The following is a 27329-nucleotide window of genomic DNA, read 5'->3' on the forward strand; positions in this document are numbered from 1 at the left end:
GGGCCTGGTGGAGGGTGCCCCAGACTGGTGGGGGGTGGGGGTGCTGGGTGACATGAGTGGGGCCTGATGGAGGGTGCCCCACAGTGCTGGGGGGTGGGGGTGCAGGGGGACATGAGTGGTGCCTGGTGGAGGGTGCCCCTGACTGGTGGGGGTTGGGGGTGCTGGGAGACATGAGTGGGGGCCTGGTGGAGGGTGGCCCACAGTGCTGGGGGGTGGGGGTGCTGGGAGACATGAGTGGGGGCCTGGTGGAGGGTGCCCCTGGATGCCGGGGGGGTGGGGGTGCTGGGAGACATGAGTTGGACATGAGTGGGGCCCTGGTGGAGGGTGCACCACAGTGCTGGGGGGTGGGGGGTTCAGGGGGACATGCGTTGGTGGGCAGTAGTGCAAGGTGACATGTGGGTTGGCTGGGGGCATGGGCATTGTTAGGTGGAAACCTGTGCAGTTCCCTCTGGGACCACTGCAAAAGATTTAGGACTACAGGTGTTTGGCAGTAAACCCACTTGGTAGCAGTCTGCACCACACAGATTCACTGTTGGTAGCTGTGGCTGAGCAGTCGGACTTCTCTCAAGAAGAGTCAAGCAGTATGTGGAGTATACAAGATAGGGCAATTCTTCACAGTAAGACAAGCAAACACGCAACGAGGCTTAGTGTAAAGATATTAAGGTATTTATTTATAACGAAACATCTATCCAAAGCACTATGGCACTATCACGGCAAACAAATCAAACACAATTACTCTACAAAGAAGAAACGATCAATCCCCCTAGCAATATTTCGACAAGTCTAGGTTTTACCGGCACCACTTATTTACAGACAGAGGTGTATGCCTCAACCTAGATGGCACTCTAATATTAGTTAGGACGGGAGAGAAGAATAGGCAGGTTATGAAAGCAACACAGTTCAATACTTCACGGGTAAAATGCAAGGCGAGAAGGCAAGAATCACAATAGATCATAAAGTTCAGAGGCCAGGCCCACTCGGAGAGAGGCAAGGCGATTTGTCCCAAAAGTCTCTAGTGGAAATGCGTTCGAGTCTTTGTTGCAAATTGTTATCGGCAGATTGAACTAGTTCAGAACAATACGTGAGAAAGCTTGGAGGCGACCCAACGGAAAGGAGGGGATTTAAGACACCTCACTCGAACCGATCGAAAGGGAAGCCAGGCAGACACAGTACCTTGTTGTGGAGGGCAGCTCCGGCGGGGGCAGTTGTTCCTGGTGGTGGATGCATGTCGGGTCTTTGCCAAGAGTAGAGATGTTCTCGTCGTCGAAGAAAAGTGAAGTCCGGTGCACCACCAGGGAAGAGACCAGCCGCGGAGTGCTCCGTCACAAGGCACCACCTTTTGGTCACGGTACAGGGGTAGTGGCTATCCGGTTGCCAAGGTGCTCTGCACGGGCAATTCAACCACTGCATCCTGAGGTGAATAAAAAGCAAAGGGGACTGGTTGTTCCCACCAGTCAGGGGAAGAGACTCTCCGGCAGGGAGATCTCCTTTGTCGTCGGGAAGTGGTGAGTCGGTTCCGCAGGGCTCCACCGGAGGTGTCATCGTGCAGGTCGGCTCAGCGTTACCCTCGTCGGATTCTTAGGTCCTGTGGCGACTTCTGAAGATCCAGTCCCAAAAGCCCTTCTTTTATGCAGAAAACTCAGATTCATTCAGCCTAGCTGTCAATCAACACATGCTAAGTGGTGAGCGGGGAGGCTCACCACTTGGGCCAATCACTCCAGAGTGCGACCGGAGTTGGCAAGGCATCTCGGTCCAGGGCGCCTAAACCCCCTCCCACACCCCTGTGGTAACCCAGACAGAATGGCACCACTTTGGAGGGTCTCTGTACAGAGGCCTGCCAAAAGTGGAACAAAGGGCTCAACCTTTGGTTTAGGATTCACAGAGACGAACACAGACGCCATTTTAAAAACCGAGTTCTGGCAGAAAATACCATCCAATAGACTTATTTAAGATAAGTAGACCGGTGGTATGTTAGAGATTAACGAGAAAAAGTGTCAATCTCCAACAATGGGACGAATCCCATAGGGTTATGTTCGGGGTCGAACATAACAAGTAGTTTCCACTGCCACCAGCCAAAACTCGACGAGGGGGGACGGGACAGTGCCCCCTCGAATAACAGATCCAGGAGTAATCGAATTACCCCTACTAGTACGTCCACAATAAGATGGTTTGTACTAGTTCGCTTAGTAAATTTAGATCTAGTAAAGCCAATGGTGAATTTACATGCCCGGGGAGACAGTAGTCAGTCCCCGGGTATGGAGTCTATGGTCGGGGGCTGCTAGGACGCCCCAGTGCTACGGCACGTAGGGTGCGGTGTAACACACATAGGAAAACATATGAGACCCTATGGAGTAAAAGACCCCATAGCCCATAGAACACATTGACATTCAAAGGAATTACACACATACATGTCCAAGAGTGGGAGAAAAAGTCTCACTCTTGGCAGGATGGAAAAAACAAACTCCAGAAATCCAGCAAAGCTGCTGGGGGACTCACTAGGTTAGGAAATTCAGCCTAAACAGAGAATTCTCCCTAACAGGCATGATGGATGGGCTGCCTGCGGGACATGTGCAGGGTTGTCCCCTGTGGTGTGGGCTGCCTGCAGGGGCCGTGGAGGGTGTAGAGGGAACACCTGGGAGGACCCACATGGGCAATTCACGTGTAGTGCTCCCCGCGCACCCCTGAAAAACACGTACCCTGATGGAATCGCGTGTGATACTTCCTGCGCACCCCTGAAATACACGTACCCTGATGGAATCGCGTGTGGTACTTCCCGCACACCCCTGAAATACACGTACCCTGCTGCTTTTGCTATGATACTTCCCGCGCCCCCCTGGAATACATGTACCCTGATGGAATCGTGTGCGATACTTCCCGCGCACCCCTGGAACACACGTACCCTGATGGAATCGCGTTTGATACTTCCCGCGCACCCCTGAAATAGATGTACCCTGATGGAATCGCGTGTGATACTTCCCGCACACCCCTGAAATACACGTACCCTGCTGCTTTTGCGTGTGATACTTCCCGCACACCCCTGGAATACACGTACCCTGATGGAATCGCATGTGATACTTCCCGCACACCCCTGAAATACACGTACCCTGCTGTTTTTGCGTGCGATACTTCCTGCGCACCCCTGGAATACATGTGCCCTGATGGAATCGCGTGTGTTACTTCCCGCGCACCCCTGATGTACATGTACCCAGGACAATCGCGTGTGAAACTTCCCGAGAACCACTGAAATACACATTCCCCGCTTGGCGTTTGCTGTTTGGCAGCCCTGTGAACTGGTCCAGGGTTAGCGCAGCCCTTTGCGATGATTTGGGAATTTTGAAGGCTTTTCCTTGCGCGAGGGCGTTCTTGGGGGCGTAACTGGCGCTGCTGCAGGGTCGCTGCGCCACTCTGCGCAACGGCTGGTTTTTGAAGCTAAAATCCATGAATACGCTGTGCGATGAAAAGGATTTTATTGCACGCGGCTGGCGCAGTGTATCGCACGGGGACACTGTGCGCCAGCCGCGTGCGCCACTTTTGTGCGAATTTCTATGAATTACCCTGTAAATAGTTTTAGAAATGAATGAAAATCCCAGAGTTAAGCAAAATGTATGTTAGTCTGATCTGGTTAAGCAGTGCAAGAAAATTAAACATATACTTCCTTGAATACGTAGGTACAGTAAGGAAATACGATACTTTGCTGGAATATTTAAAAAGTTTCTCGAATCACAAGTATCAATTTGTATTTATGAGATTCAGAGTCAATCAATTACATACAATGGGCCTCATTACGACCCAGGCGTTGGACCATGGTGCTAATAGCACCATGGTCCATGCCGGTAACTAACCAACTCCGCCATGGCGGAATGGGGAATTACCACCCCATCCCGAGGTTGTCAGGGCGGCAATTCCCCATGCCGCCATGGCCCTTCCCCCATTCCCATTTTTGCCCCATAGGGCTCAATGGGAAAGGGGAAGGCGCTAGGTACGGTACCGCTAATTGTGGTACCGTACTTAGTGTTAGGCGGAAACCTGTGCAGTTCCCTCTGGGACCACTGCAAAAGATTTAGGACTACAGGTGTTTGGCAGTAAACCCACTTGGTAGCAGTCTGTACCACACAGATTCACTTGGTAGCTGTGGCTGAGCAGTCAGACTTCCCTCAAGAAGAGTTAAGCAGTATGTGGAGTATACAAGATAGGGAAATTGTTCACAGTAAGACAAGCAAACACGCAACGAGGTTCAGTGTAAAGATATTAAGGTATTTATTTATAACGAAACATCTATCAAAAACACTATGGCACTATCACGGCAAACAAATCAAATACAATTACTCTACGAAGAAGAAACAATCAATCCCCCTAGCAATATTTCGACAAGTCTAGGTTCTACCGGCACCACTTATTTGCAGACAGAGGTGTATGCCTCAACCTAGATGGCACTCTAATATTAGTTAGGACGGGAGAGAAAAATAAGCAGGTTACAAAATCAACACAGTTCAATGCTTCACGGGAAAAATGCAAGGCAAGAAGGCAAGAACCACAATAGATCATAAAGTTCAGAGGCCAGGCCCACTCGGAGAGAGGCAAGGCGATATGTCCCAAAAGTCTCTTGTGGAGAAGCGTTCGAGTCTTTGTAGCAAATTGTTATCGGCAGATTGAACTGGGGAACAATACGTGAGAAAGCTTGGAGGCGACCCAACGGAAAGGATTAAGACAACTCACTCAAACCGATCGAAAGGGAAGCCAGGCAGACATGGTACCTTGTTTGTGGAGAGACAGCTCCGGCGGGGGCAGTTGTTCCTGGTGGTGGATGCACGTCGGGTCTTTGCCAAGAGTAGAGATGATCTCGTCGTCGAAGAAAAGTGAAGTCCGGTGCACCACCAGGGAATTGACTAGCCGCGGAGTGCTCCGTCACAAGGCACCACCTTTTGGTCACGGTACAGGGGTAGTGGCTATCCGGTTGCCGAGGTCCTCTGCACGGGCAATTCGACCACTGCGTCCTGAGGCGAATAAAAAGCAAAGGGGACTGGTTGTTCCCACCAGTCAGGGGAAGAGACTCTCCGGCAGGGAGATCTCCTCTGTCGTCGGGAAGTGGTGAGTCGGTTCCGCAGGGCTCCACCGGAGGTGTCGTCGTGCAGGTCGGCTCAGCGTTACCCTTGTCGGATTCTTAGGTCCTGTGGCGACTTCTGAAGATCCAGTCCCAAAAGCCCTGCTTTTATGCAGAAAACCCCCATTCATTCAGCCTAGCTGTCAATCAACACATGCTAAGTGGTGAGCGGGGAGGCTCACCACTTGGGCCAATCACTCCAGAGTGCGACCGGAGTTGGCAAGGCAACTCGGTCCAGGGTGCCTAAACCCCCTCTCACAGCCCTGTGGTAACCCAGACAGAATGGCACCACTTTGGAGGGTCTCTGTACAGAGGCCCGCCAAAAGTGGAACAAAGGGCTCAACCTTTAGTTTAGGAGTCACAGAGACGAACACAGACGCCATTTTAAAAACCGAGTTCTGGCAGAAAATACCTTCCGATAGACTTATTTAAGATAAGTAGACCGGTGGTATGTTAGAGATTAACGAGAAAAAGTGTCAATCTCCAACAATGGGACGAATCCCATAGGGTTATGTTCGGGGTCGAACATAACAAGTAGTTTCCACTGCCACCAGCCAAAACTCGACGAGGGGGGACGGGACAGTGCCCCCTCGAATAACAGATCCAGGAGTAATCAAATTACCCCTACTAGTACGTCCACAATAAGATGGTTTCTACTAGTACGGTTAGTAAATTTAGGTCTAGTAAAGCCAATGGTGACTTTACATGCCCGGGGAGACAGTAGTCAGTCCCCGGGTATGGAGTCTATGGTGGGGGTCCGCTAGGACTCCCCAGTGCTACGGCACGTAGGGTGCGGTGTAACACACATAGGAAAACATATGAGACCCTATGGAGTAAAAGACCCCATAGCCCATCGAACACATTGACATTCAAAGGAATTACACACATACATGTCCAAGAGTGGGAGAAAAAGAGTCTCACTCTTGGCAGGATGGAAAAAACAAACTCCAGATATCCAGCAAAGCTGCTGGGGGACTCACTAGGTTAGGAAATTCAGCCTAAACAGAGAATTCTCCCTAACACTTAGCACCAAGGTCCCTTTGCGGCACCCTACTTTAACGGCTGGTCTGTACCAGCCGTTAAGGTCGGGTCCCGCAAAGGGTCCTCGTAATCAGGCGCTAAGTGTTTAACGGCGCCGTAGCCTTTTGCGGCGCCGTTAAACAATTAGTGCCAGGGTCATAATGACCCACAATGTAATTATGGGGCCCGAGAACAGGTTTAAAAGAACAGTGTTGCTTCTGTAATATCCAAGGCATCTTGGAAGCATGTAATAACAAGGAATTTGGTTTAAACATTTCTCTCAGGTTTTGTTTTAGAATATGTCCTGGTGATGATGAATACATTTGTGAGTCAAAAGAATTTTGGAAATGGTTGTTAATGGGCAATTACCAAAAATGTGTTATTGCACTAGTGCACTTTATTAAACAAATTTATGAGGAATGGGGAGAACTGGACTTTTGGGTAAGTTGTATTTGTGAATATTGCTGTTGGGGAGATCGAAGCTGCATAAGGGTTTTAATGTGATGGTGAGAGTTTAGTGTTGCTATTTTAATGTATATAAGGTTTTTCATTGTTCCAGTGTGATTTTGTGTGTAGTAGATGTCAACTGGAAACATAAAATAATAATGTGTGTATGTTTGAAACTCCATTTGTTGTATAGGCCTTACAAATATACAATAAATAAAATATAAAGGTTTTTATAAACATATATACAATATTAAATTAAATAAAACTGAACTGGAGACGATATCCCAACTAATTAAAACAAATGAATCGCCTCTGATCCAGGAACCATGTTTACACAAAAGTGAAGCCAGAAAAAAGAACACAATTTAACATACAAATGGGAGGTAGTAGCCATTTATTTTTAATACATAATGACATTTTGTGTGCAGCTCAATATTCTTATATTCAGCTTCTCATTCATTTTATGACATGTCAGCTTATCCATGAGCAATTTCATTTGGTAAACATTTGTGTTCACTATTCCTTCTTGGAATTTAGAGAGAATGGCCCTCATTACGACCCTGGCGTTGGACCATGGTGCTAGTAGCACCGGTGGGCAGTCATAATTTCGACAGTAAAAATGTCGACAGTCAAAATTTCGAAAAATAAATGTCGAAAAAAATAATGTCGACAAACAATAATGTCGACATTTTTTCGATATTTTTTCGAAATTTTCTATTTATTGTATAAATAAATAAATATATAACTAAAATGTGTTGAGTATGAGGGGTGAGAGGGTGGTGGGGGGTGTGGGGGGTTGGGGGGACAACCCCATAGTAAATGATACTCTTTATTTATTTAAGTATTGAATAAATAAATAAATACATATATAATTACTATGTGTTGAGAATGAGGGGTGAGAGGGTGGTGGGGGGGTGTGGGGGGGGTGGCAGGGGGGTGTTGGGTGAGGGGGGGTTGAGGGGGACCCCCTCATAGTAAATGATACTCTTTTTGTTTATTTATTTATTGAAAAAATAAATAAATATATAATTAGAATGTGTTGAGTATGAGGGGTGGTGGGGGGGTGGCAGGGGGGTGTTGGGTGAGGTGTTGATAGTTCTAATTGACATTTTCTTTTCTAAAAAATGACTTTTTACATTATATGTATAGGATGTCGACATTATTGTTTTCGACATTTTTTTTTCGACATTATGACTATAAACCAGTAGCACCATGGTCCATGCCGGTAACTTACCGACTTCGCCATGGCGGAATGGGGAATTACCGCCCCATTCCGAGGTTGGCAGGGCGGTAATTTCCCCTGCCGCCATGGACCTTCCCCATTCCCATTTTTGCCCCATAGGGCTCAATGGGAATGGGGAAAGGTCCAAATTGCGGCACCGTACTTAGCACCAAGGTCCCTTTGCGGGTTGGTTTTTAACGCCTGCAACAAGCAGGCGTTAAAGTCTCCAACCCGCAAAGGGACCTCGTAATCAGGCGTTAAGGGTTTAACGGCGCCACCACCTTTTATGGCGCTGTTAACCCCTTAACGCCTGGGTTGTAATGAGGGCCAATGGCTGTGATATCGTTGGGCCTCATTACATGTCTGCAACTGTGCCTGCCTGTGCCATTGTGCTTGGGAGGTCTGACCTGCCGGACGCAACGGCCCCGTTAGGCACCATTATCACGAAGCACCAGCGGGTTACCTCCAGACTTGTAATGAGGCCCATTATGTCTAAAAACCCTTTCATTTAAGGCAGAAATGTGGCATTTCATTTTCAAATTTACACATGTTATATTGCCTCACAGCTCAGTGAAGATTTCTATTTCATTTGACCTTACTACTCTATACACAAAGGTCACTTTTTAAAATTATTTCCATATCATTTAATGCAACACTCCACATCCTCTCCACACGCCCTTCACACCAAGCCAATTTCTTAAAAAGTAGTGCTTTAAAAGTGGACATACATCCTCCTTTACGATTATGACATTTTTCCTTGGCCTAGGGTTGGCACATGGAGGTACAATATACTAATCATTAGCGCTGCAATAAAGACAGGCAATAGTTTTGGACACTAGTGGGGACCCTGAATCTGAAGCTGAAGGAGTAGACTAGCCTGGCTATGGGGAAAAGCTTAAAATGTTAAGAGTAAGGGTTAAGAACCCGTAGCCAAAACAGGCATATGCCACATCTTTTAAGCAGAGACATTGATATCAAATGAGGTGTCGTAGACGCTTATGGTCCATTAGCCTAGAATGATTGTAAAAAGGAGTAGGTGGAGTCTCTGATGCAGGCGTCCCTTAGACTAAGTAGGATCTAATGGGCAATGGTGTCAAGGGCACCCGATAGTTCCAATAGAATACTAAAAGATTGCCACATTCACTGATGCGGTTTCTCATGTGTATATGTTCTGTAGCACCGAGTATACAACGATTATTTAGTGCTAAGCAGCCTCTTGGTAATGAATTTGCAGAACAGTTCCCCGTATATCCAATGAGGGTCTATAGTTTCCTCAGATTCTCAGGCAAAGTGTTGAATGGGTAACTCAACACAGATGGTACAGTCTCCCTTCAGAATATTCCAGAAGGGATACATTTGAAACATATGATTCAACCAATCATAATCAGCCACTATTTATGTGCCAAAAGAAACAGAACAGCTTTGGTGACAAGATCTCCACTGTTTTAATCAATAGACATGCTAACCTCAGCATCATTGAAGTGTTCCCTCCACTCTGAAGCTTCAATTGTAACAGAGATGTCTCCACATGCATGTCTTCTGTCATGGCAGATAAGGACATCCTGCATAGTAAGTATTTCTGACATATACTACCCTGAAATGGACCCTTGCAAGCATGTTTTGTCTGGTGCCCATTTAGGTTATTTATCTTACTGATGAGGATTCCCACCTGTATGTGTTCTTTGGTGACGAATAAGATCCCTGTTCAGAATGAAACTCTTACCACATTCAGTGCACTTATGAGGTTTCTCCCCTGTGTGTATTCGCAGGTGACGAATAAGAGACCCCTTCAGAAAAAAGCTCTTACCGCATTCAGTACACTGATGAGGTTTCTCGCCTGTATGTGAGAACTGATGGTAAATAAGACCTCCCTTTTGACCGAAAACTTTCCCACATTCAGTGCATTGATAAGGTTTTTCACCTGTATGTGTTCTCTGGTGGAGAGTAAGATGCCCCTTCTTAGTAAACCCTTTGCCACATTCAGTGCACTCATGAGGTTTCTCACCTGTATGTGTGCTCTGGTGGTAAATAAGACTTCCCTTTTGACCGAAAGCTTTCCCACATTCAGTGCATTGATAAGGTTTTTCACCTGTATGTGTTCTCTGGTGGAGAGTAAGATGCCCCTTCTTAGTAAACCCTTTCCCACATTCAGTGCACTCATGAGGTTTCTTACATGTATGCGAGAAACGATGATAAATGAGACCTTCCTGCCGACAGAACCTTGCCCCACATTCAGTACACACATGAGGTTTCTCACCTGTATGTGTTCTTTGGTGACGAATAAGATCCCCCTTCAGAAAGAAACTCTTACCACATTCAGTGCACTTATGAGGTTTCTCACCTGTATGTGAGAACTGATGGTAAATGAGACTGTTCTGCCGACAGAAACTTGCCCCACATTCAGTGCACTCATGAGGTTTCTCGCCTGTATGTGAGACCTGATGGTAAATGAGACCATCCTGCCGACAGAACCTTTCTCCACATTCAGTGCACACATAAGGTTTCTCGCCTGTATGTATTCGCAGGTGGCAAATAAGAGTTCCCTTCAGACTAAAGCTCTTCCCGCATTCAGTGCACTGATGAGGTTTCTCGCCTGTATGTGAGAACTGATGGTAAATAAGACCTTCCTTGCGACTGAACGCTTTCCCACATTCAGCACATTGATAAGGTTTCTCGCCTGTATGTATTCTCTGGTGGAGAGTAAGATGCCCCTTCTTAGTAAAATCTTTCCCACATTCAGTGCAATGATAAGGTTTCTCACCTGTATGTGAGAACTGATGGTAAATAAGACCACCCCTGTAACTGAAAGCTTTCCCACATTCAGTGCATTGATAAGGTTTCTCACCTGTATGTGTTCGCTGGTGGATAGTAAGTTCTCTCTTCTCAGCAAATCCTTTTTCACATTCAGTGCACTCATGAGGTTTCTCACCTGTATGTGTTTTACGGTGCCGATTAAGGTGCCCCTTCCGAGCAAACCATGTCCTACATTCTGGGCACTGATAAGGTTTCTCGCCTGTATGTGTTCGCTGGTGGATAGTAAGCTGTCTCTTATCAGCAAACCATTTGCCACATTCAGTGCACTCATGGAGTGGCTCACCTGAATGTGTCCTCTGTGGGGAAATAAGCATATCTTTATTCCCAAATTTGGTGAGCTGGTAAGGGTTTTCACTGATGTTCTCATGTGGGCACTGAGTATATTCATTAGATGGCCCTTTATCACACATTATGTACATTGGTAAGGTTGTTCACCAATGTTTTACCAGTTTATTTTGTCAGGTTCAATCGCTCTACTGAACCTTTTCCCAGATTCTCAGTGCAGATGAGTTTTCCCATGTGTAGGACTTTTCTAGTGACAAAAGGATGTTTTTTCTGGCTGAAGATTTTAAAATATTCAGTGCATGGATACTGTTCGACCATTTACAGGTGTTTTGCAAAATCACAAACTAATCTCACATTCAGAATGCATATAAAATAGCACTCGCTTGTGTTCTCTCAGGAATAGGCAAGAGAAAAGTCTCGTCTTACTGCACATCAAGCAATGGTGCTATCATTGCTCTGTAAAGCTGGATATTTATTGTAGCTCTGTGTTGCTGGATACTACACGTGTGTTGAATGAATGAAACCCATCATGTGTTCTATAGGCTTCTCAATCTCAATTCCTGAATAATCTATAAAGAAACTTGGACCACAAACGTGTCTGCTTCTAAGATGATAGGACATTGCAAATTGTATCAATGAAGTTTTGCACTGCATTAGTCCAGAGAATGTAACAATCAATCTTGTGTTTTTTGGGACCTCAATCACCTATTGAAGAAAAAGGAGAAATACATGATTAGTTTCAGCATGTTCAGAGTCGCAGGCATCAATAACGAGCTGACTGGTTCTCAGTAGTTACAATATATTAAAGAGCAGTTATATAATTCTTCAAGTACACACATACAACATTAGCTTCCAGTTTTGTCCTTTTTCTACTTAGTAGTCCACTAGAAATAAACTGCATACTTCCAAATAGTGATTTAGGCATTGATAAGTGTGGGTATTCTAGTGTAAATATTGTCTTTTGTGTACTAAACAGTACATTTCAGCTGTTCAGTTATCACTTCCACTGTTTATGAAATAGTTTCTAAATCCACAATTGGTCCTTCTTACATCTTCTTTTCATAACAAAATTGTTGCTTTCTCAGGCACAGCAGCGAGGCACAGCTCCACCTCACTGATGATGCCCAACAAAGCTGAAACACGTGTATGGGGTTGCTGTTGGTACTTTTGTTCAGAAGGGAATTGCCATGTCATTTCAGTGCTGGACTGCCCATGTAGGCGGGACAAAGACTGATATGCAAATGCATATTTCCCATCTGTGAAAGGTACAGTGAACTAAAGTGTGGCTGCAGACTCTTGAGTGGGTACCTTCCCAATGAACAGGCCATTTTTGCTGCGTTCGTTCTCGTAAGGGGCGCCCATGACTAATTTCTGATTCTTTTTAGTCTAGTCTTTAATAATCCTCATCCTCTTTTAGTTTGTTTTTCCAAAGTTCTTGTCCTCAATAATCCTTGACATGTGTTTCGCCACTATTTTGGTTTTTAAGAAGGCCATGTATGTTACGTAGGAAAAGGACATTTTTATGTCAGCTATGTAACATGGGGAGTACACCCACACTTATCAATGCCTGGCTCTCAGTAGTAGTGATGTCCATTACTTGATTACTCACATAGTAACTATTAAGACTTTGAAGTGCCCTCTATTGGGAAAGGCACCCTAATAGCTGTCAGAGTAGTGGTTCTTGAATGATAAAATGTAAAAGGGGTGATATGCGATTCATGTTTATGTAGAACCGTTCAGTAGCCAAAAGCTTGTAAAAAATAATTCATACAGCCTGGGAGAAGAAAATATTTCATGTGGATATTTTAATCATCAGGACAATGCATATATTGTTCTACCATTTTATTTCTTCAGTAATGTACATGAAAGCTCCCAATTTCCCTGATACAAACGATAAGGGAGGTGTTTGACACTAGATCAGCAGTTTTATCACCAATCAGGCACCTCGCTTGACCAGTCTATTTTGTCATTAGTGATGACCTCCTCATTACTTTTGGGCAAATGCATAGTGTCCCAAACACAAATGTATAACCAACAGCACTATTGAAGAATAAAGGGCTGAATTGAGATTTAAAGAAAAAACTCTAGTCTCTTCCCACAGTGGGAATAGCACTACATTCAAAAATGGGTTCTCATTACAAGTGTGCTGGTCCGGTAACAACGGTGCCGGTAAGCCTACCAGCACTGTTGTTATCGGACCAGCACACCACGGGTCTGCCTGCCGGAGTTGCTATGCCCGCCAGGTCTGACCCGGCCGGGCAGAGCAATCACAGTAGGCAGACCTACACAGAAGCACCATCACTGTTATTGACACTTCCAGTGCTTCTGTGTTCCCCATTCCCATAGAGAGTCCTATGGGACTCTATGGGAATGGGGAATTCCATTTTTCTGGCACCTGACTTTCCGGGCCAGCGGGGTCAGAATCCCCTGCTGTTCCTGGCAACCCAGGAGCTGGAAAAATGTGCAAGTCCGGCGGCAACCTGCCAGATTTACCAGCACGGTTAACGCCGGGCTTGTAACGAGGCCCATTGACTTTAATCCAAATAAACTCCTAACAGATAATTCTCCCCCAGAATTGACAGAATGATCAAGCTTGTATCAGACTGATAGAATGACATGTTTGGCAATGAGGCAAAGTGTTTCGGAGACACCTCCCCCCAAATCCCAACTATCGTCCCATTTCGCTTCCTAATTGAGAAGACGTCAGCTGCAGGGAGGGCGTTCCTCTGCTCTTTATCTCGTAGCTTCCATTCCAAATCAACAGATGGCATTGTCATTACTCTGAATACAGCACCATCTCGAGCAACATCGCATGGGGTGCTTTTTCCTTTCAAATTCGTTATAATACCAAAATATTACAGATACGGTGAATAACTTCACACTGTATGCTCGGCATCCGCCAAGGAGCCAGACAAAAATATTTATAAAGTTACCTAAAATGTCTCGAAGAAATAGAGAAAACTCAGATAATCAAGTAATGGGAAAGTATGAATTACTGAAAATATTAGATCCTTATGTCCTGAAGACGGCCACTACCACCATCAGAACCAACGGCACCGAGAGAGTGTGCCGTATGAGTCAGAAAGGTCGAAACATATGTCGACTTGCTATAGGAAGCCTGTACACCTTGTTTCCTATCTCTCACCCCAACACACTTTTATAGGGTGTTTGGTGTGTATTAAGTAACTCCCGTTTGCCCTACATCAACGTGGTAATTTAGAATAGAGTAGTTAGCAAATGAAATACAGAATCATATGAATGATCAACCTCTCTTGTTAAACCTATGAGGTACACATTACTGTTGGGAGGATTTAATATGCCTGATCCTTTGCCTTGATTATACCTGTCCATGTTTGCAGTAATATATACTGGTTTTCCCGTTTTCCTTTCTCTAAGTACACTGGCATCATGAAAGGTCTGGTGTGTAAACACCAGTTAGAGTGTAAGTGAATAGCACAGATCGTTCTCTATGTGCTTTCTTTTATATATACAGGCTTTAGTGAGCCTTTTTTACTCTAGGCTCAAGATGCTCGAATAATAAAATGTATTTTTCTATGAACGTGTGGTACTAGTGATCTTAAAATTGTATGAGATTTTCTTGGATCTAACCTAGTGCTTCTCAGGGACTCAAGGTAGGGGTAGTCGACCTATTATTTTTTGTTTACCACTCATTAGTAGTAGCAAGATTTGCCCTTGTCTGTAGGTGAAGTAAACGCTTCGGCCGTTTGAGCCAAATTAAATTTGAGGTCTGCTTTTAAGTGTATTAAGTGAATATTTTATGTAACACGTTTTAATGAAATTGTTTCCTTTTTTGTGTATTAAATAATGTGTCTAAAGTTTGTAATAAACTATGTGCACAACAAATAAAAAAACATCTCTAGTGGGTCTCTAGCCCCATCACTGTTAATATACAAGAACTCCGACTCGTGTCACCATTCACTGATTACACAGATAATTCCTGCGGATTTAGAGGGTAATTCATAGAATTTCGCAGAAAAGTGTCGCAAGCGGCTGGCGCAGAGTGTCCGCGTGCGATTGACTGCGCCAGGCACGTGCGCTAAAACCGATTTCCGCGCACAGCGCATTCATGGATTTTAGGCTCCCAAACCAGCCGTGGCGCAGAGAATCGCAGCGACCCTGCAGCAGCGCCAGTTACGCCCCCAAGAACGCCCTCGCGCAAGGAAAAGCCATCAAAATCGCTAAATCATCGCAAAGGGCTGCGCTAACCCTGGACCAGTTCACCGGGCTGGCAAACAGCAAACGCCAAGCGGGGAACGTGTATTTCAGGGGTGCGCGGGAAGTTCCACACGCGATTGGCCCAGTGCGAGCAAGGTATGTGTATTTCAGGGGTGCGCAGGAAGTTCCACACGCGATCGGGCCTGGGGGAGCGGGCTCCGTGTATTACAGGGGTTTGCGTGAAGTTTCTCACGCGATCGGGCCTGGGGGAGCGGGCTACGTGTATTTCAGGGGTTCGCGTGAAGTTTCTCACGCGATCGGGCCTGGGGGAGCGGGCTACGTGTATTTCAGGGGTTCGCGTGAAGTTTCTCACGCGATCGGGCCTGGGGGAGCGGGCTACGTGTATTACAGGGGTTCGCGTGAACTTTCTCACGCGATCGGGCCGGGGGAGCGGGCTACGTGTATTTCAGGGGTTCGCGTGAAGTCTCTCACGTGATTGGCCCCGTGCAAGCAGGGTACGTGTATTCCAGGGGTGCGCGGGAAGTTCCACACGCGATTGGCCCCGTGCAAGCAGGGTACGTGTATTCCAGGGGTGCGCGGGAAGTTCCACACGCGATTTCAGCAGGGTATGTGTATTCCAGGGGTGCGCGGGAAGTTCCACACGCGATTTCTGCAGGGTATGTGTATTTCAGGGGTTCTGGGGAGTACTACACGTGAATTGGCCGTGTGGGTCCTCCCAGGTGTATGCTCCACAACCTCCACGGCCCCTGCAGGCAGCCCACACCACGGGGGACTACCCTGCACCCCTGCTCATGTCCCACAGGCAGCCCATCCACCATGGGCATGCCCACCAGCCAACCCACATGTCACCTTGCACTACTGATCAACAATGCATGTCTCCCACCACCCCCACCCCCCAGCAGTGCAGGGGCAGCCTCCACCAGGCCCCCACTCATGTCTCGCACCACCCCCAGCCACCAGGGGCACCCTCCACCAGGCCCCCACTCATGTCTCCCACCACCCCCACCCCCCAGCCACCAGGGGCATCCTCCACCAGGCCCCCAATCATGTCTCCCACCACCCCCACCCCCCAGCATCCAGGGTCACCCTCCACCAGGCCCCCACTCATGTCCCCCTGCACCCCCACCCCCCAGCAGTGCAGGGGCACCCTCCACCAGGCCCCCACTCATGTCTCCCACCACCCCACCCCCAAGCAGTGCAGGGGCACCCTCCACCAGGCCCCCAATCATGTCTCCCACCACCCCCACCCCCCAGCATCCAGGGTCACCCTCCACCAGGCCCCCACTCATGTCCCCCTGCACCCCCACCCCCCAGCAGTGCAGGGGCACCCTCCACCAGGCCCCCACTCATGTCTCCCACCACCCCCACCCCCCAGCCACCAGGGGCACCCTCCACCAGGCCCCCACTCATGTCTCCCACCACCCCCACCCCCCAGCCACCAGGGGCACCCTCCACCAGGCCCCCACCCATGTCCCCCTGCACCCCCACCCCCCAGCAGTGCATGGGCACCCTCCACCAGGCCCCCACTCATGTCTCCCACCACCCCCACCCCCCAGCCACCAGGGGCACCCTCCACCAGGCCCCCACTCATGTCCCCCTGTACCCCCACCCCCCAGCAGTGCATGGGCACCCTCCACCAGGCCCCCACTCATGTCTCCCACCACCCCCACCCCCCAGCCACCAGGGGCACCCTCCACCAGGCCCCCACTCATGTCTCCCACCACCCCCACCCCCCAGCCACCAGGGGCATCCTCCACCAGGCCCCCAATCATGTCTCCCACCACCCCCACCCCCAGAATCCAGGGTCACCCTCCACCAGGACCCCACTCATGTCCCCCTGCACCCCCACCCCCCAGCAGTGCAGGGGCACCCTCCACCAGGCCCCCACTCATGTCTCCCACCACCCCCACCCCCCAGCCACCAGGGGCACCCTCCACCAGGCCCCCACCCATGTCCCCCTGCACCCCCACCCCCCAGCAGTGCATGGGCACCCTCCACCAGGCCCCCACTCATGTCTCCCACCACCCCCACCCCCCAGCCACCAGGGGCACCCTCCACCAGGCCCCCACTCATGTCCCCCTGCACCCCCACCCCCCAGCAGTGCATGGGCACCCTACACCAGGCCCCCACTCATGTCCCCCTGCACCCCCACCCCCCTGCCACCAAGGGCACCCTCCACCAGGCCCCCACTCATGTCTCCCACCACCCCCACCCCCCAGTCACCAGGGGCATCCTCCACCAGGCCCCCAATCATGTCTCCCACCACCCCCACCCCCCCAGCATCCAGGGTCACCCTCCACCAGGCCCCCACTCATGTCCCCCTGCACCCCCACCCCCCAGCAGTGCAGGGGCACCCTCCACCAGGCCCCCACTCATGTCTCCCACCACCCTCACCCCCCAGCCACCAGGGGCACCCTCCACCAGGCCCCCACTCATGTCTCCCACCACCCCCACCCCCCAGCCACCAGGGGCATCCTCCACCAGGCCCCAAATCATTTCTCCCACCACCCCCACCCCCCAGCATCCAGGGTCACCCTCCACCAGGCCCCCACTCATGTCCCCCTGCACCCCCACCCCCCAGCAGTACAGGGGCACCCTCCACCAGGCCCCCAATCATGTCTCCCACCACCCCCCAGCCACCAGGGGCATCCTCCACCAGGCCCCCAATCATGTCTCCCACCACCCCCCACCGCCCTGCCACCATGGGCAGCCCCCACCAGGTCCTCACAATCCCCAATCATGTGCGTAATGGTCAGCCTCCACAGCCAAAAAGCCCTACCAAGTAACCCATTCACCCACATGGAAATGGAAATCACATGTTACACCCCCAATGTTAATGAAGCTAATGAAGCCATGTCCGTCACACACAATGGTTGCAATTGAATGGGAAAACACACAACATGACATGCATGAAACCAATGAGATGATACCACACAGTGAAGTATGCAAACAAAATTGTATTGAAAAAAAATAAGAATGCTAAAGAAAGAAAACTAACTACAATGTGAATGAGAAAAAAGTAAGCTGCATGTCCGTATGAAAAAATGAAACTTGAAATCCAAATAGGAAAAAATTTTGTCCAAAGTCAAATGTAAAAAAATCTCCATGCAATAAAGAACTATGTACAAAAATAACAAGGGTCCATGAGCCCAACTGAACAAAGGAAACCTACTAAAAAATCTACCTAAAAATCAACTATATACAAAAAGTGGAGCAGTGTCCGTCGACTCCAAATCATAATACGAAAGAAAGGAAACCTAAAACTAAAGAACTATATACAAAGGCGGCGGGCAAGTCCAGCGGCTCACTCTGTGGTGTCCCGGGCCAGGGCATCATCGAACTCCTGTTCGATGTCCCGGAGGCGGTCCAGTTCCATGGCCCCGAGGGTCCGCAGGGACGACGCTGTGTCCTCCTCCAACCCCCTGCGGATTGCCTCGAGGCACTCGGCCCGCCTCAGGGCCCTCCGCATGGAGTTCTCCGCCCTGACCATTGTGAGCCGCGCCTCTTCCGCCCGCCGCCGCTCCGCACCTATGGCGTGGCCCAACCGCTGCCACACGGAAGACACTCTCTGTCCTGGGTCCCCCTGCCCTCCGGCCGATGCCTGCCCCTCCGATGTCGAAAGCCCCGAGCCTTCATGGCTCCCACCATGTTGCTGCTGCTGCTGCTCTGCCTCTGCCCGTGCACTGCCTCCTGCTGCCTGCACATCCTCCGCCGGCTGGGGTGCACTTGTTGATGTGGCCACCCCTGCTGGACCACGGACTCCCGACTGTGGCAGGGATGCCTCCTCCACCAGCCTGGCCGCACCGTCAGAGGCAGCTCCACAGGGCACCCAGGTGACTGATGGGTGGGAAGATGGCACAGAGGACGACTGGCGCGTAGGGGGTCCAGTTGAGGAGGGGGTCGGAGCAAGCCCCATCAGACGGAGGAATCCGGCCTGGGTGACCTGTCCCAGCAGGCTGACGTGGTCAACGAGCCATTCGAGATGACGTGCAGTCTCTCCATGAAAAGACTGCAGGTCACCTCGCATGGCCCGTTGACGCAACGCCACACCAGCCAGGACAGGCTCAACCCGGACCTGGATAGCCACGTCCGCAGGCAGAGGAAGGCCAGTTGACGTCAGCTCATCCCCTGCCTGGAAACGGGTCTGGACGTAGGCATCCCTGCTGGTGCAAGATGATGCAGGGACAGGATCGGGGACAGGATTGCACACAGGCACCTCCGCGGCAGCCTGTGCTGCTTCCTGTCCCTGGTCCTGGACTGCACCACTAGCACCAGTAGGATCCCCACCTCCAGACCCCGTCTCTGGTGCTTGCACGGCCTCCTCCTCCACCAGACCCCCCACCAACCTGGATGACTCCGTGCCATCTTCCCCTGTTGGGCCCTGTGGGGTCCCAGCTGCCCCTTCTGCTGCCGAGGAGTCCAACTCCAACCTCCGCCTCTTGGACCTCCCCCGGCAGCTGCGGCCTGGGACGCGGCACCGGACTCCTCACTCCCCGACGAGATGACAACACGGGAGGCGAGCCGGGCCTTGCGTCTCCGGCTGGCGGTCGGATCCCCGCTGCTGTGCTCCACAGCACCTTCTCCGCCCTCTTCATCAGTTGACGCTGCACACAGGGAGAAACAAAACACAGGCATCAGGGCACTGTACAATGGACACATACACACATGACAGTTGCACATGAGTGGCATTGGCAAACCTCAGACATGTCATCACAATCCCCAACACACATGTCATTGCAACTCGCACACATGAGCCATACCACAGCCATATCGCAACTGCCACCACCATCCATACACATACAACAGCATGAGCATCCAAAGGTGACCCAGACATCACATGCAACACAGGAAGTGCACCACACATGTACACACACCACCACACTTGCATGCATGTGTACACCTCGGCCAAGTGTCGCACTGTTCAGACGGGCATCCATGTCACATCTGCCAATCAGGCTTACACATACCGCAGTCACATGCATCCATGTTGCATCACTGTTGCACCCTTGTCAAATACACACACATGCACATGTACACAGTGCTCATACATGCAGCCCAATACAACATACATGCGTGACATCACGGACATGTCTACTTACATACACATACATACAAACATGTGTGCACGCACAACTGCATTTGCCATGCAAGCCTACACACACAAGCACCATCCATGTCTCACACATTACAGCCCTCGCATGTGTCAGCCCCACGGCCATGTACACCCCCACCCATACTCGACCCCATACAAACAGATGTGCAACCTGCACAATCCCGAATAATCACCACACGCACTGCTCACAATCAGGATGCATGTACACTCACCGCTCGACTCCAGACGGGTATGCTTCTCCAGGACCTGGACGTGGAGCGCTGGGGATATGCGTTCCAGGACCCCCATCTGTTCTTCCGACAAGTGGCCCCGGCGCCCCTTGGCATCCGCTGCCGGGCCTTGTTCAGGGTCCTGGACCTGAAGTCCTCCCAGCGCTTCCTGACATGTTGTAAGTCCCGGACTGCCACCCCCTCCGCGTTGATGGCAGTCACGATGTCAGTCCAGATCCGAGTCCGTCCTTCCTTGTCGGCTCGGGAACTTCCGAAGAGGGGTCATACTGCCCCAGGACTTGCTCCACCAGGACACCAACTTCGGTGGCACTGAAGCTGGTGCCCCTCTGCCTCTCTGGCCGGGGGTTGTCAGTGGTCACAGATGGTGTTTGCCCCGACATGACAACCCCAGAGGCAGGAGTGGGTGGGCAACTGGGTCCTGGGGCTGGGCTGTGGAGCGATGGAATTCCAGTCAGGAGTCTTCGGTACCAGCAGGGGTGGTCACAGCAACAGCACCCCTGGCTGATGTGCAGGCAGCAAATGGCAGTGCACGTGGGCAGCAGGCAGTCAGGCAGCAGCAGATGGTAGGTGGGAGCGTGCTCGGGGCTCTGGGGGGCAGTAGTTCGGCCTTCTGGGCAGGAGCGTGGTCTTCCGTGTGCTTACGCGTGGCCAGCTTGGTACGGAGTGATTTGGCACGTGAAAATCCTGCACGTCAGCGTGAAAATCGAGGAAAGGCCCTTAGCGCGTAAGCACGCATACGCGATTCTATTGGACCAAAGGCCCTCAGCGCGTAAGCGCGTCTGTGACGTGACCCGCACGGGTGTTTCCCACACAGCACGTGATGACAGAGCACACGTGGAAAGACTGCACGTCAGAGTCTCATCGCGTGTGATTGGTGGAAATGGCCCTACACGCAGAAGTGACAAAGCGTGTAATAGGAGGAAATGTCCCTACACGCAGAAGTGACAAAGCGTGTAATTGGAGGAAATGTCCCTACACGCAGAAGTGACAAAGCGTGTAATTGGAGGAAATGTCCCTACACGCAGAAGTGACAAAGCGTGTAATTGGTGGAAATGGCCCTAGCGCGTACACGCCGCGTAAGTGACGCTGGACGTGTGGGCCTGTATAAAAGGTACGCGTAGAACACCACTTCCTTGTACGTGCTTTTCGTGGAGAGCGAGTGGGTGAATTCTGTACTTCTTGTCGTTTCACACGCGATTTACTTCACGGCGTTTCAAGTTCGTATTCCCTGTTACCTCTGACAGATTTTTCTCTTCTTTCGCTTTTACTAGTTTACCTGGGCCTGTTCCCTCAAACAGTGTTCCCTTCTACTGTTGTCCTGTCTCCTCAGACAGCGTACAAATCTTCTTTTGGCGGGGGTGTTGCCAACCAAACGTGCTCCTTTTACACGCTCGTTTACCAGGCAGACGGTGAGTCACGCACGTATCTAACATCTGTGCTTGGCCCGTGTGTAGCCTACCCCTTCAGAGGTCATTCTAGGCTGCGTGTGACACGCATACGTTCATTCTTGTGTTTCTGGGTGCCACAGCGTAGTGCAGGTTTTTCTTTATGCACACGTGGTCTAGGAGGGGTTGCGTGCACGTCATCTCCCTTTTTTGGGCCTCCTGTGCATTGCGTCACCCGTCATCTTTCCCCAGGGGTTACATTCAGCCTTGCTAGAGCACTAGGGTACAATTACCATCTGGTACCCAACCCCTTTGACTCCCAATTGCCCAGGACAATAGCCTACATCCACTCCCATACGCACATTAACATCAGTGCCATGGCTGGGAGGCGAGGATTCCGTAAGGGTGGCAAAGGTGGAAGAGCCACAAGTGGTGGCCGTGGTGGATCCGGTAGGGGACGTGGTCGTAACTTGCAGGGTTAGCCTGTCCCCCCATGTGTGGAGGACCAGTCACGGGCACCCATAATCCTCCCCCCCTCCCCCCTCCCATTGAGGCTGATGTGGCTGACACCATCCATGCTCAGCCCTTGTTGGACCAGCCCATTGTGGCACCAGACCTGGCTGACTCCATGGCTGACTTCCAGGTCAGCAGGGCTACGACACGTGCGCTGGTGCACGTTGATGCCATCATGCCACGTGGATCTGGGGCAGCAAGGTCATCTAAGGAGGCAGGGCGGAGAGGCTGCAGGGGCAGCTGCGGCTCCATCCACCCCAGCCCTCACACACCCAGCCAGGACAGTGTCGGTCCTAGTCCATGCTGCTGACATTCCCCCTGACACCATCACACTAGAGCCAATGCCTGCACCAACTCCCATGCTGAGTGTGCAATCCCACACTCCTGATACAGAGTCCACCAGGGCTCCCTCCCCTAGTGTCCAGAGCGGCGCAGGACACTCAGGATCACCACCACCTTCCAAGCGGAAGAGGAAGAGTGCTCGTCCGGCACAGGCTGATGCCCCAGACACGGCTACACAGTCCGGCCCGTCCAGGAAGCCCAGCTTCACGGATGACGAACTGAATGCACTTGTCGAGTATGTGTCCGCACATGACAACGAGATGGTCATTGTTGCAGGATCCAAGACCACACCTGCACAACGCCAGGCACACTGGCAGACAGTTGCAGACATCGTAAGTGCCCTTGGAATCGTGAGGCGCACAGTCAATGATTGCTATAAGCGCTGGAATGACCTAAAGCGCAGGGCAAAGAGTAAGCTGGCCTCAAGTCATGCCGCAACTCTAGTGACTGGAGGTGGGTCTCCAGTAGTAGACATGGAACTCACTCCACATGAGTCAGTCGCTGGGACCTACGTCACGGAGGAACAGATCCAAGGCGTGGGAGATCTGGCTGATTACGAGGCATTGTCCGGTGAGTGCACATGCATGTGTGTGTCATCCATGTGCATGGTGTGTGTGTGAGGGCTTCTGTTTGTGTGCCAGGTGAGAGTGTGTGCGCCTGAGTCGTATGGGTCAGCCATGTGCTTCATGCAATCCTTCCTGCGCAGCTGCATTTGGCCATAGCAGTATCCCTTCTGCCAACAGTAGACATCTAGCCCAACTGCACGCCAGTTGCCCTTGAAGTGTCACCTTGCCACAACATATTTGCTTATTTTTCACTGTTCATTCAGTCAGTTTGTTTGCATTCCACCACTTTCACTAGGCATGTCGCTGTCCACTAGTCACATGTCTGACATGGGTATGGTAAAGTGGAGTGACTTTGTTACCTGGATATCATTTGTACACACATGTCCCTGTGCAATTGGACCATTTCAGACTGGCAGCTCCAGGTGAAAAATCTGACCTGTTAGAATTAGAAAAGCAATTACATGCGGGAACTGGACTGAATGAATAGGTGCTGCCCTCCTCTCCATCTTCACTCAATTGCAATGGTACATGCCATCTGTGTGATGGCATGTGTGTTTCACCTGGCAATCACAGGCCAATGTGTGATGCCACTGCCAGGCAGCATGCAGAAAATGTGTTCATCTTCCATCTTGGTGTCATCAGTGTGTGCCTTTTGCCTGCACTTCATACGCAGTGAGGGTGCATGCATGGGAGGGTTTTAGTCATGTGGGACATGTGTCAATCAAGTACTGGTTCTCTTGCTTCTCAGCCCTCATTGTGTGCCATGGTGCTAATGCCTGTTTCCATTTCTTTGTTTTCATGTCTTTGCAGGGGAAGACGCACCTGATACTGCTGGGGTTGTGGAGATGGTGCAGACCCAGGAGGGGTCCGAGGGCCGAACAACCACCAGTGAGGGACGTGGTGTGGTGGTGGGGGAGAACCCACAAGTGCTGCAGGTCGTGCTCTCAAGGGGTGTCTCTGGCTGCACCTCCCCCGAGCTGTACTCAGGTGTTGATTCGGATGAGACCTACGTGCCGTCGCAGGTGAGTGTTCCAGGGAGGGATTCTGTTCTGTCTCACCCACCTGCACCAGGGTCAGGACCCTCCATGGGGATGTCAGTGTTGGCAGCTACGCCTTCGGTGGTTACGGATGCAGGGTCACACTCCGCGACATCTGATCCTGTTCCTGGGCCAGCAGATCAGAGGGGGAATGCAGTCCTGCAGCCTCAGGCAGTGCCGGCACAGCAAGGCGCAGTTCGCCTTGCCCCAGACAGGTGTGGTGCCCGCCGACGTGGTGGCCGTACGCCACCCGGCAATACCGCATGGGAGCAATCCATTTACGGTATGGCAACCCAACAGGCTGCATCATCCGAGATGATGGCTCAGGCCATGGATAGGGTGGCCACTTCCATTGTCCCCCCAGAAAGGCTGATGGAGCGACTAGAGCAGGCAACCGACTCCATCTGCCAGTCACACAGGGAGGACATGTTGGGGTCCAACAGGGACAGGCGGGCGGCACTGGCGACTCTGCAGGAGGCCATCTCCATTGAGTCCCAGGGCCACAGGGAAGCCCTGAGGCAGGAGCTCCTTCACCTCAGGACGACTCTTGTTGAGCTTGAGGCTTCAACACACCAAAGGACAGAACAGCAGCTGGAGCGTCTCACCCGTACGCTCTCAGCTGAGATGCAGGCAACGAGGGCGGAGGTCCGGGCATCCCGTGAGTTGTTGCATGGGGACCTCCGCACACTCATCCTCCAGAACCAGACCTACCACACCCGCATGCTTGCAGCCATGGAGGAGCAGACTAGGGCCTTGCGTGGGCTGCCTCCCATAGTGCAACCACCTCCGGATGCAGCTGCACAGGGTGATAATAGCGACAGCAGTGATACTCCCACAATAGGGTAGCCGTGTGGGCCATGAGCCCATGGAGGTGTTTTATCTTCCCAGGATCCACGCAGGTGGGTTCTGGTGTGCATCCTGTCCTCGGACCTCCTGGGTGGCCTCCCCAACCCCCCCGGGCCCATCAATGGCCATTTTTGATTGTTTCTTATTTTTATTTTTATTTTTATTTCTTTTATTCCCAATTTTTTTGGGACGATCTGTTGGCTTCCGTGGTTCCTGTGGGCATACGCTGCATTGTGGCTGGGCACATGCAGGCTTGTAATGTATTTGGTTCAGATGCTTGGGTTTGAGTCACACACACCCCTCCTGCTTCCCGTTTCCATGGGCTTGCAAAGGGTGTGCCCAAGTGACAGTGAATTACACAGTGACGTTGGACTCCCATGAGCTGTGTGGCCAGTCTGTAGTCAATACTGTGTATACATTCATAGTGCATATTGCTGTTGTGTTGTACACTGCATGTTGCATTGATGTGTAACTCTTCTTCTGTGTCTACCTCCCAATTTGCAGGTCCCTTCCTCATGTCCACACAAGGACCTCTAGTCTGGAGATGGGGACCATGTTGGCAGCAGTGCACCTACAACTCTACATGGCGACAACACTGCACAGTTGGTAGTGGTGGGAGTGCAGGCATTTCCAGGTGGTGAGACTACTAATATGTAACATTTGTGATGTCATGTTAATGGTACTACGTGCTCAAGTATGTTGTTGGTCCGGCATTGCTGTGAGCATTTCAGGTGTTGCAGGTTTCTAATAGTGCCACTGTACATAGTGAGACTGATGTCATGTTGTGGGGATTACTTTGTTTACCTGCAATTAGCATGACATGGCACGGTGTGTCGTGTGGCGGAGCTGGGGTTGGGTTGGCTGACATGGCACTGTCCTCTTGTTGCATTTTGCAAGTGGGTATTCATTTTAGCTGCTTCAATGTGTAACTTCACAAAACTGCATTGGTGGTGTCTGTGTGGGTAGGGATGCACACATTGTGACACTTCCAGGTGAACAATCTCAGGCTGACATGGTATTCCCGGTTCATTCTCCAGACATTCAGGATCAGTGTCAGGTTGAGTCATCATTGATTGTCAGATGGAATGTGCCAGGGCAGTGTGCACTCCACAGGGGTGTGATTTCTATGTGAAGTAATTAGCCACTAGCTGTGTACGGGCTGCCTCCCCCGTGCCCTTTCCCCTCCCATGCGCAGCGGCTGTGCATGTGGTTGGGGATGTGGGGCCACCACCATGTCCACGGCCAGGCCCCGGCGTGTTGCAACGTTGTGCAGGACACATGCTGCCACTATGATCCTGCACACTACTGGGGGAGCGTATAACAGCTGCCCGCCAGAACGGTCAAGGGAGCGAAAGCGTGACTTTAGCACTCCGAATGTGCGCTCCACTATGCCCCTGGTTGTAATGTGGGCTGTTATATCTTACCTGGGGTGGCGTGGTGGGGTTCCGAATTGGCGTCATCATGTGGGGGCTGAGAGGGTAGGCACCGTCCCCTGTGGAGGTGGTGATTGGTATCATTGGTGGGGTTGTGACCTTGCTCAGTATCCAACATGCATGCATGTGCAGTGGCATACATACTCACCAAGCAGCCATGTATCGCCATGCCGCCCAGCTTCTAGGTCCCGGCTTAGGGTGGACATTCGGTAAATGAAGCTGTCGTGGGTGGAGCCGGGATAGTTGGCATATACTGAGGTGATGATTCCCTTGGCATTACATGCTACCTGCACGTTGATGGAATGCCAGTGCTTGCGGTTCCTATAGATGTGCTCAGATGCCCTGGGGGGACGTAGAGCCACATGGGTGCAGTCGATGGCACCTAGCACTTTGGGGAATCGTGCCACAGCGTAAAAATCCAGGGCGGCAGCATGCCTTTCTGCAGGTGTTCTGGGCAGGTATATGTGCCTGCGGACTGATGGGCGTGCAGTGATGATGTTCAAGACCTGGTGTAGGCAGCGTGACTGGGTGGCCTGTGACACCCCACCCACTATGGCACTTGTCCGCTGAAATGATCCAGTGGCTAAGAAGTGCAGTACATTGAGGACCTTCTCCAGGGGGCTGAGTGCTTGGGAGCACAGGGTGGGTGATGTGAGGTCATCCTCCCACTCACTCACCAGGTCCAGTATGATGTGTGGTGGAAACCTGTACCTCCCATACACCTGGTCATCAGGCATCCCGAAAAGGCTGGTTCTGGGTGTGAATATTCTGGCCCTGA

General features: G+C 51.0%; 1 protein-coding gene across 5 annotated transcripts in view; it reads right to left on the minus strand.

Annotated features, from left to right (window-relative positions):
• Positions 1–6945: 6945 nt before the first annotated feature.
• Positions 6946–27329, minus strand: part of LOC138551262 (zinc finger protein 84-like) — a 121270-nt gene continuing 100886 nt past the window's right edge. For all 5 annotated transcript variants that reach the window (XM_069642471.1, XM_069642472.1, XM_069642473.1 and 2 more), the window contains one exon: positions 6946–11594. In XM_069642471.1, the coding sequence (XP_069498572.1) occupies positions 9440–11023 (1584 nt within the window). In that variant the 5' untranslated portion in view covers positions 11024–11594 and the 3' untranslated portion in view covers positions 6946–9439. The remainder of the gene's footprint in view (positions 11595–27329) is intronic.

The sequence above is a fragment of the Ambystoma mexicanum genome, chromosome 1q (genome assembly GCF_040938575.1).
Source record: "Ambystoma mexicanum isolate Mex_15411 chromosome 1q, UKY_AmexF1_1, whole genome shotgun sequence".
Taxonomy (NCBI): Eukaryota; Metazoa; Chordata; class Amphibia; order Caudata; family Ambystomatidae; genus Ambystoma; species Ambystoma mexicanum.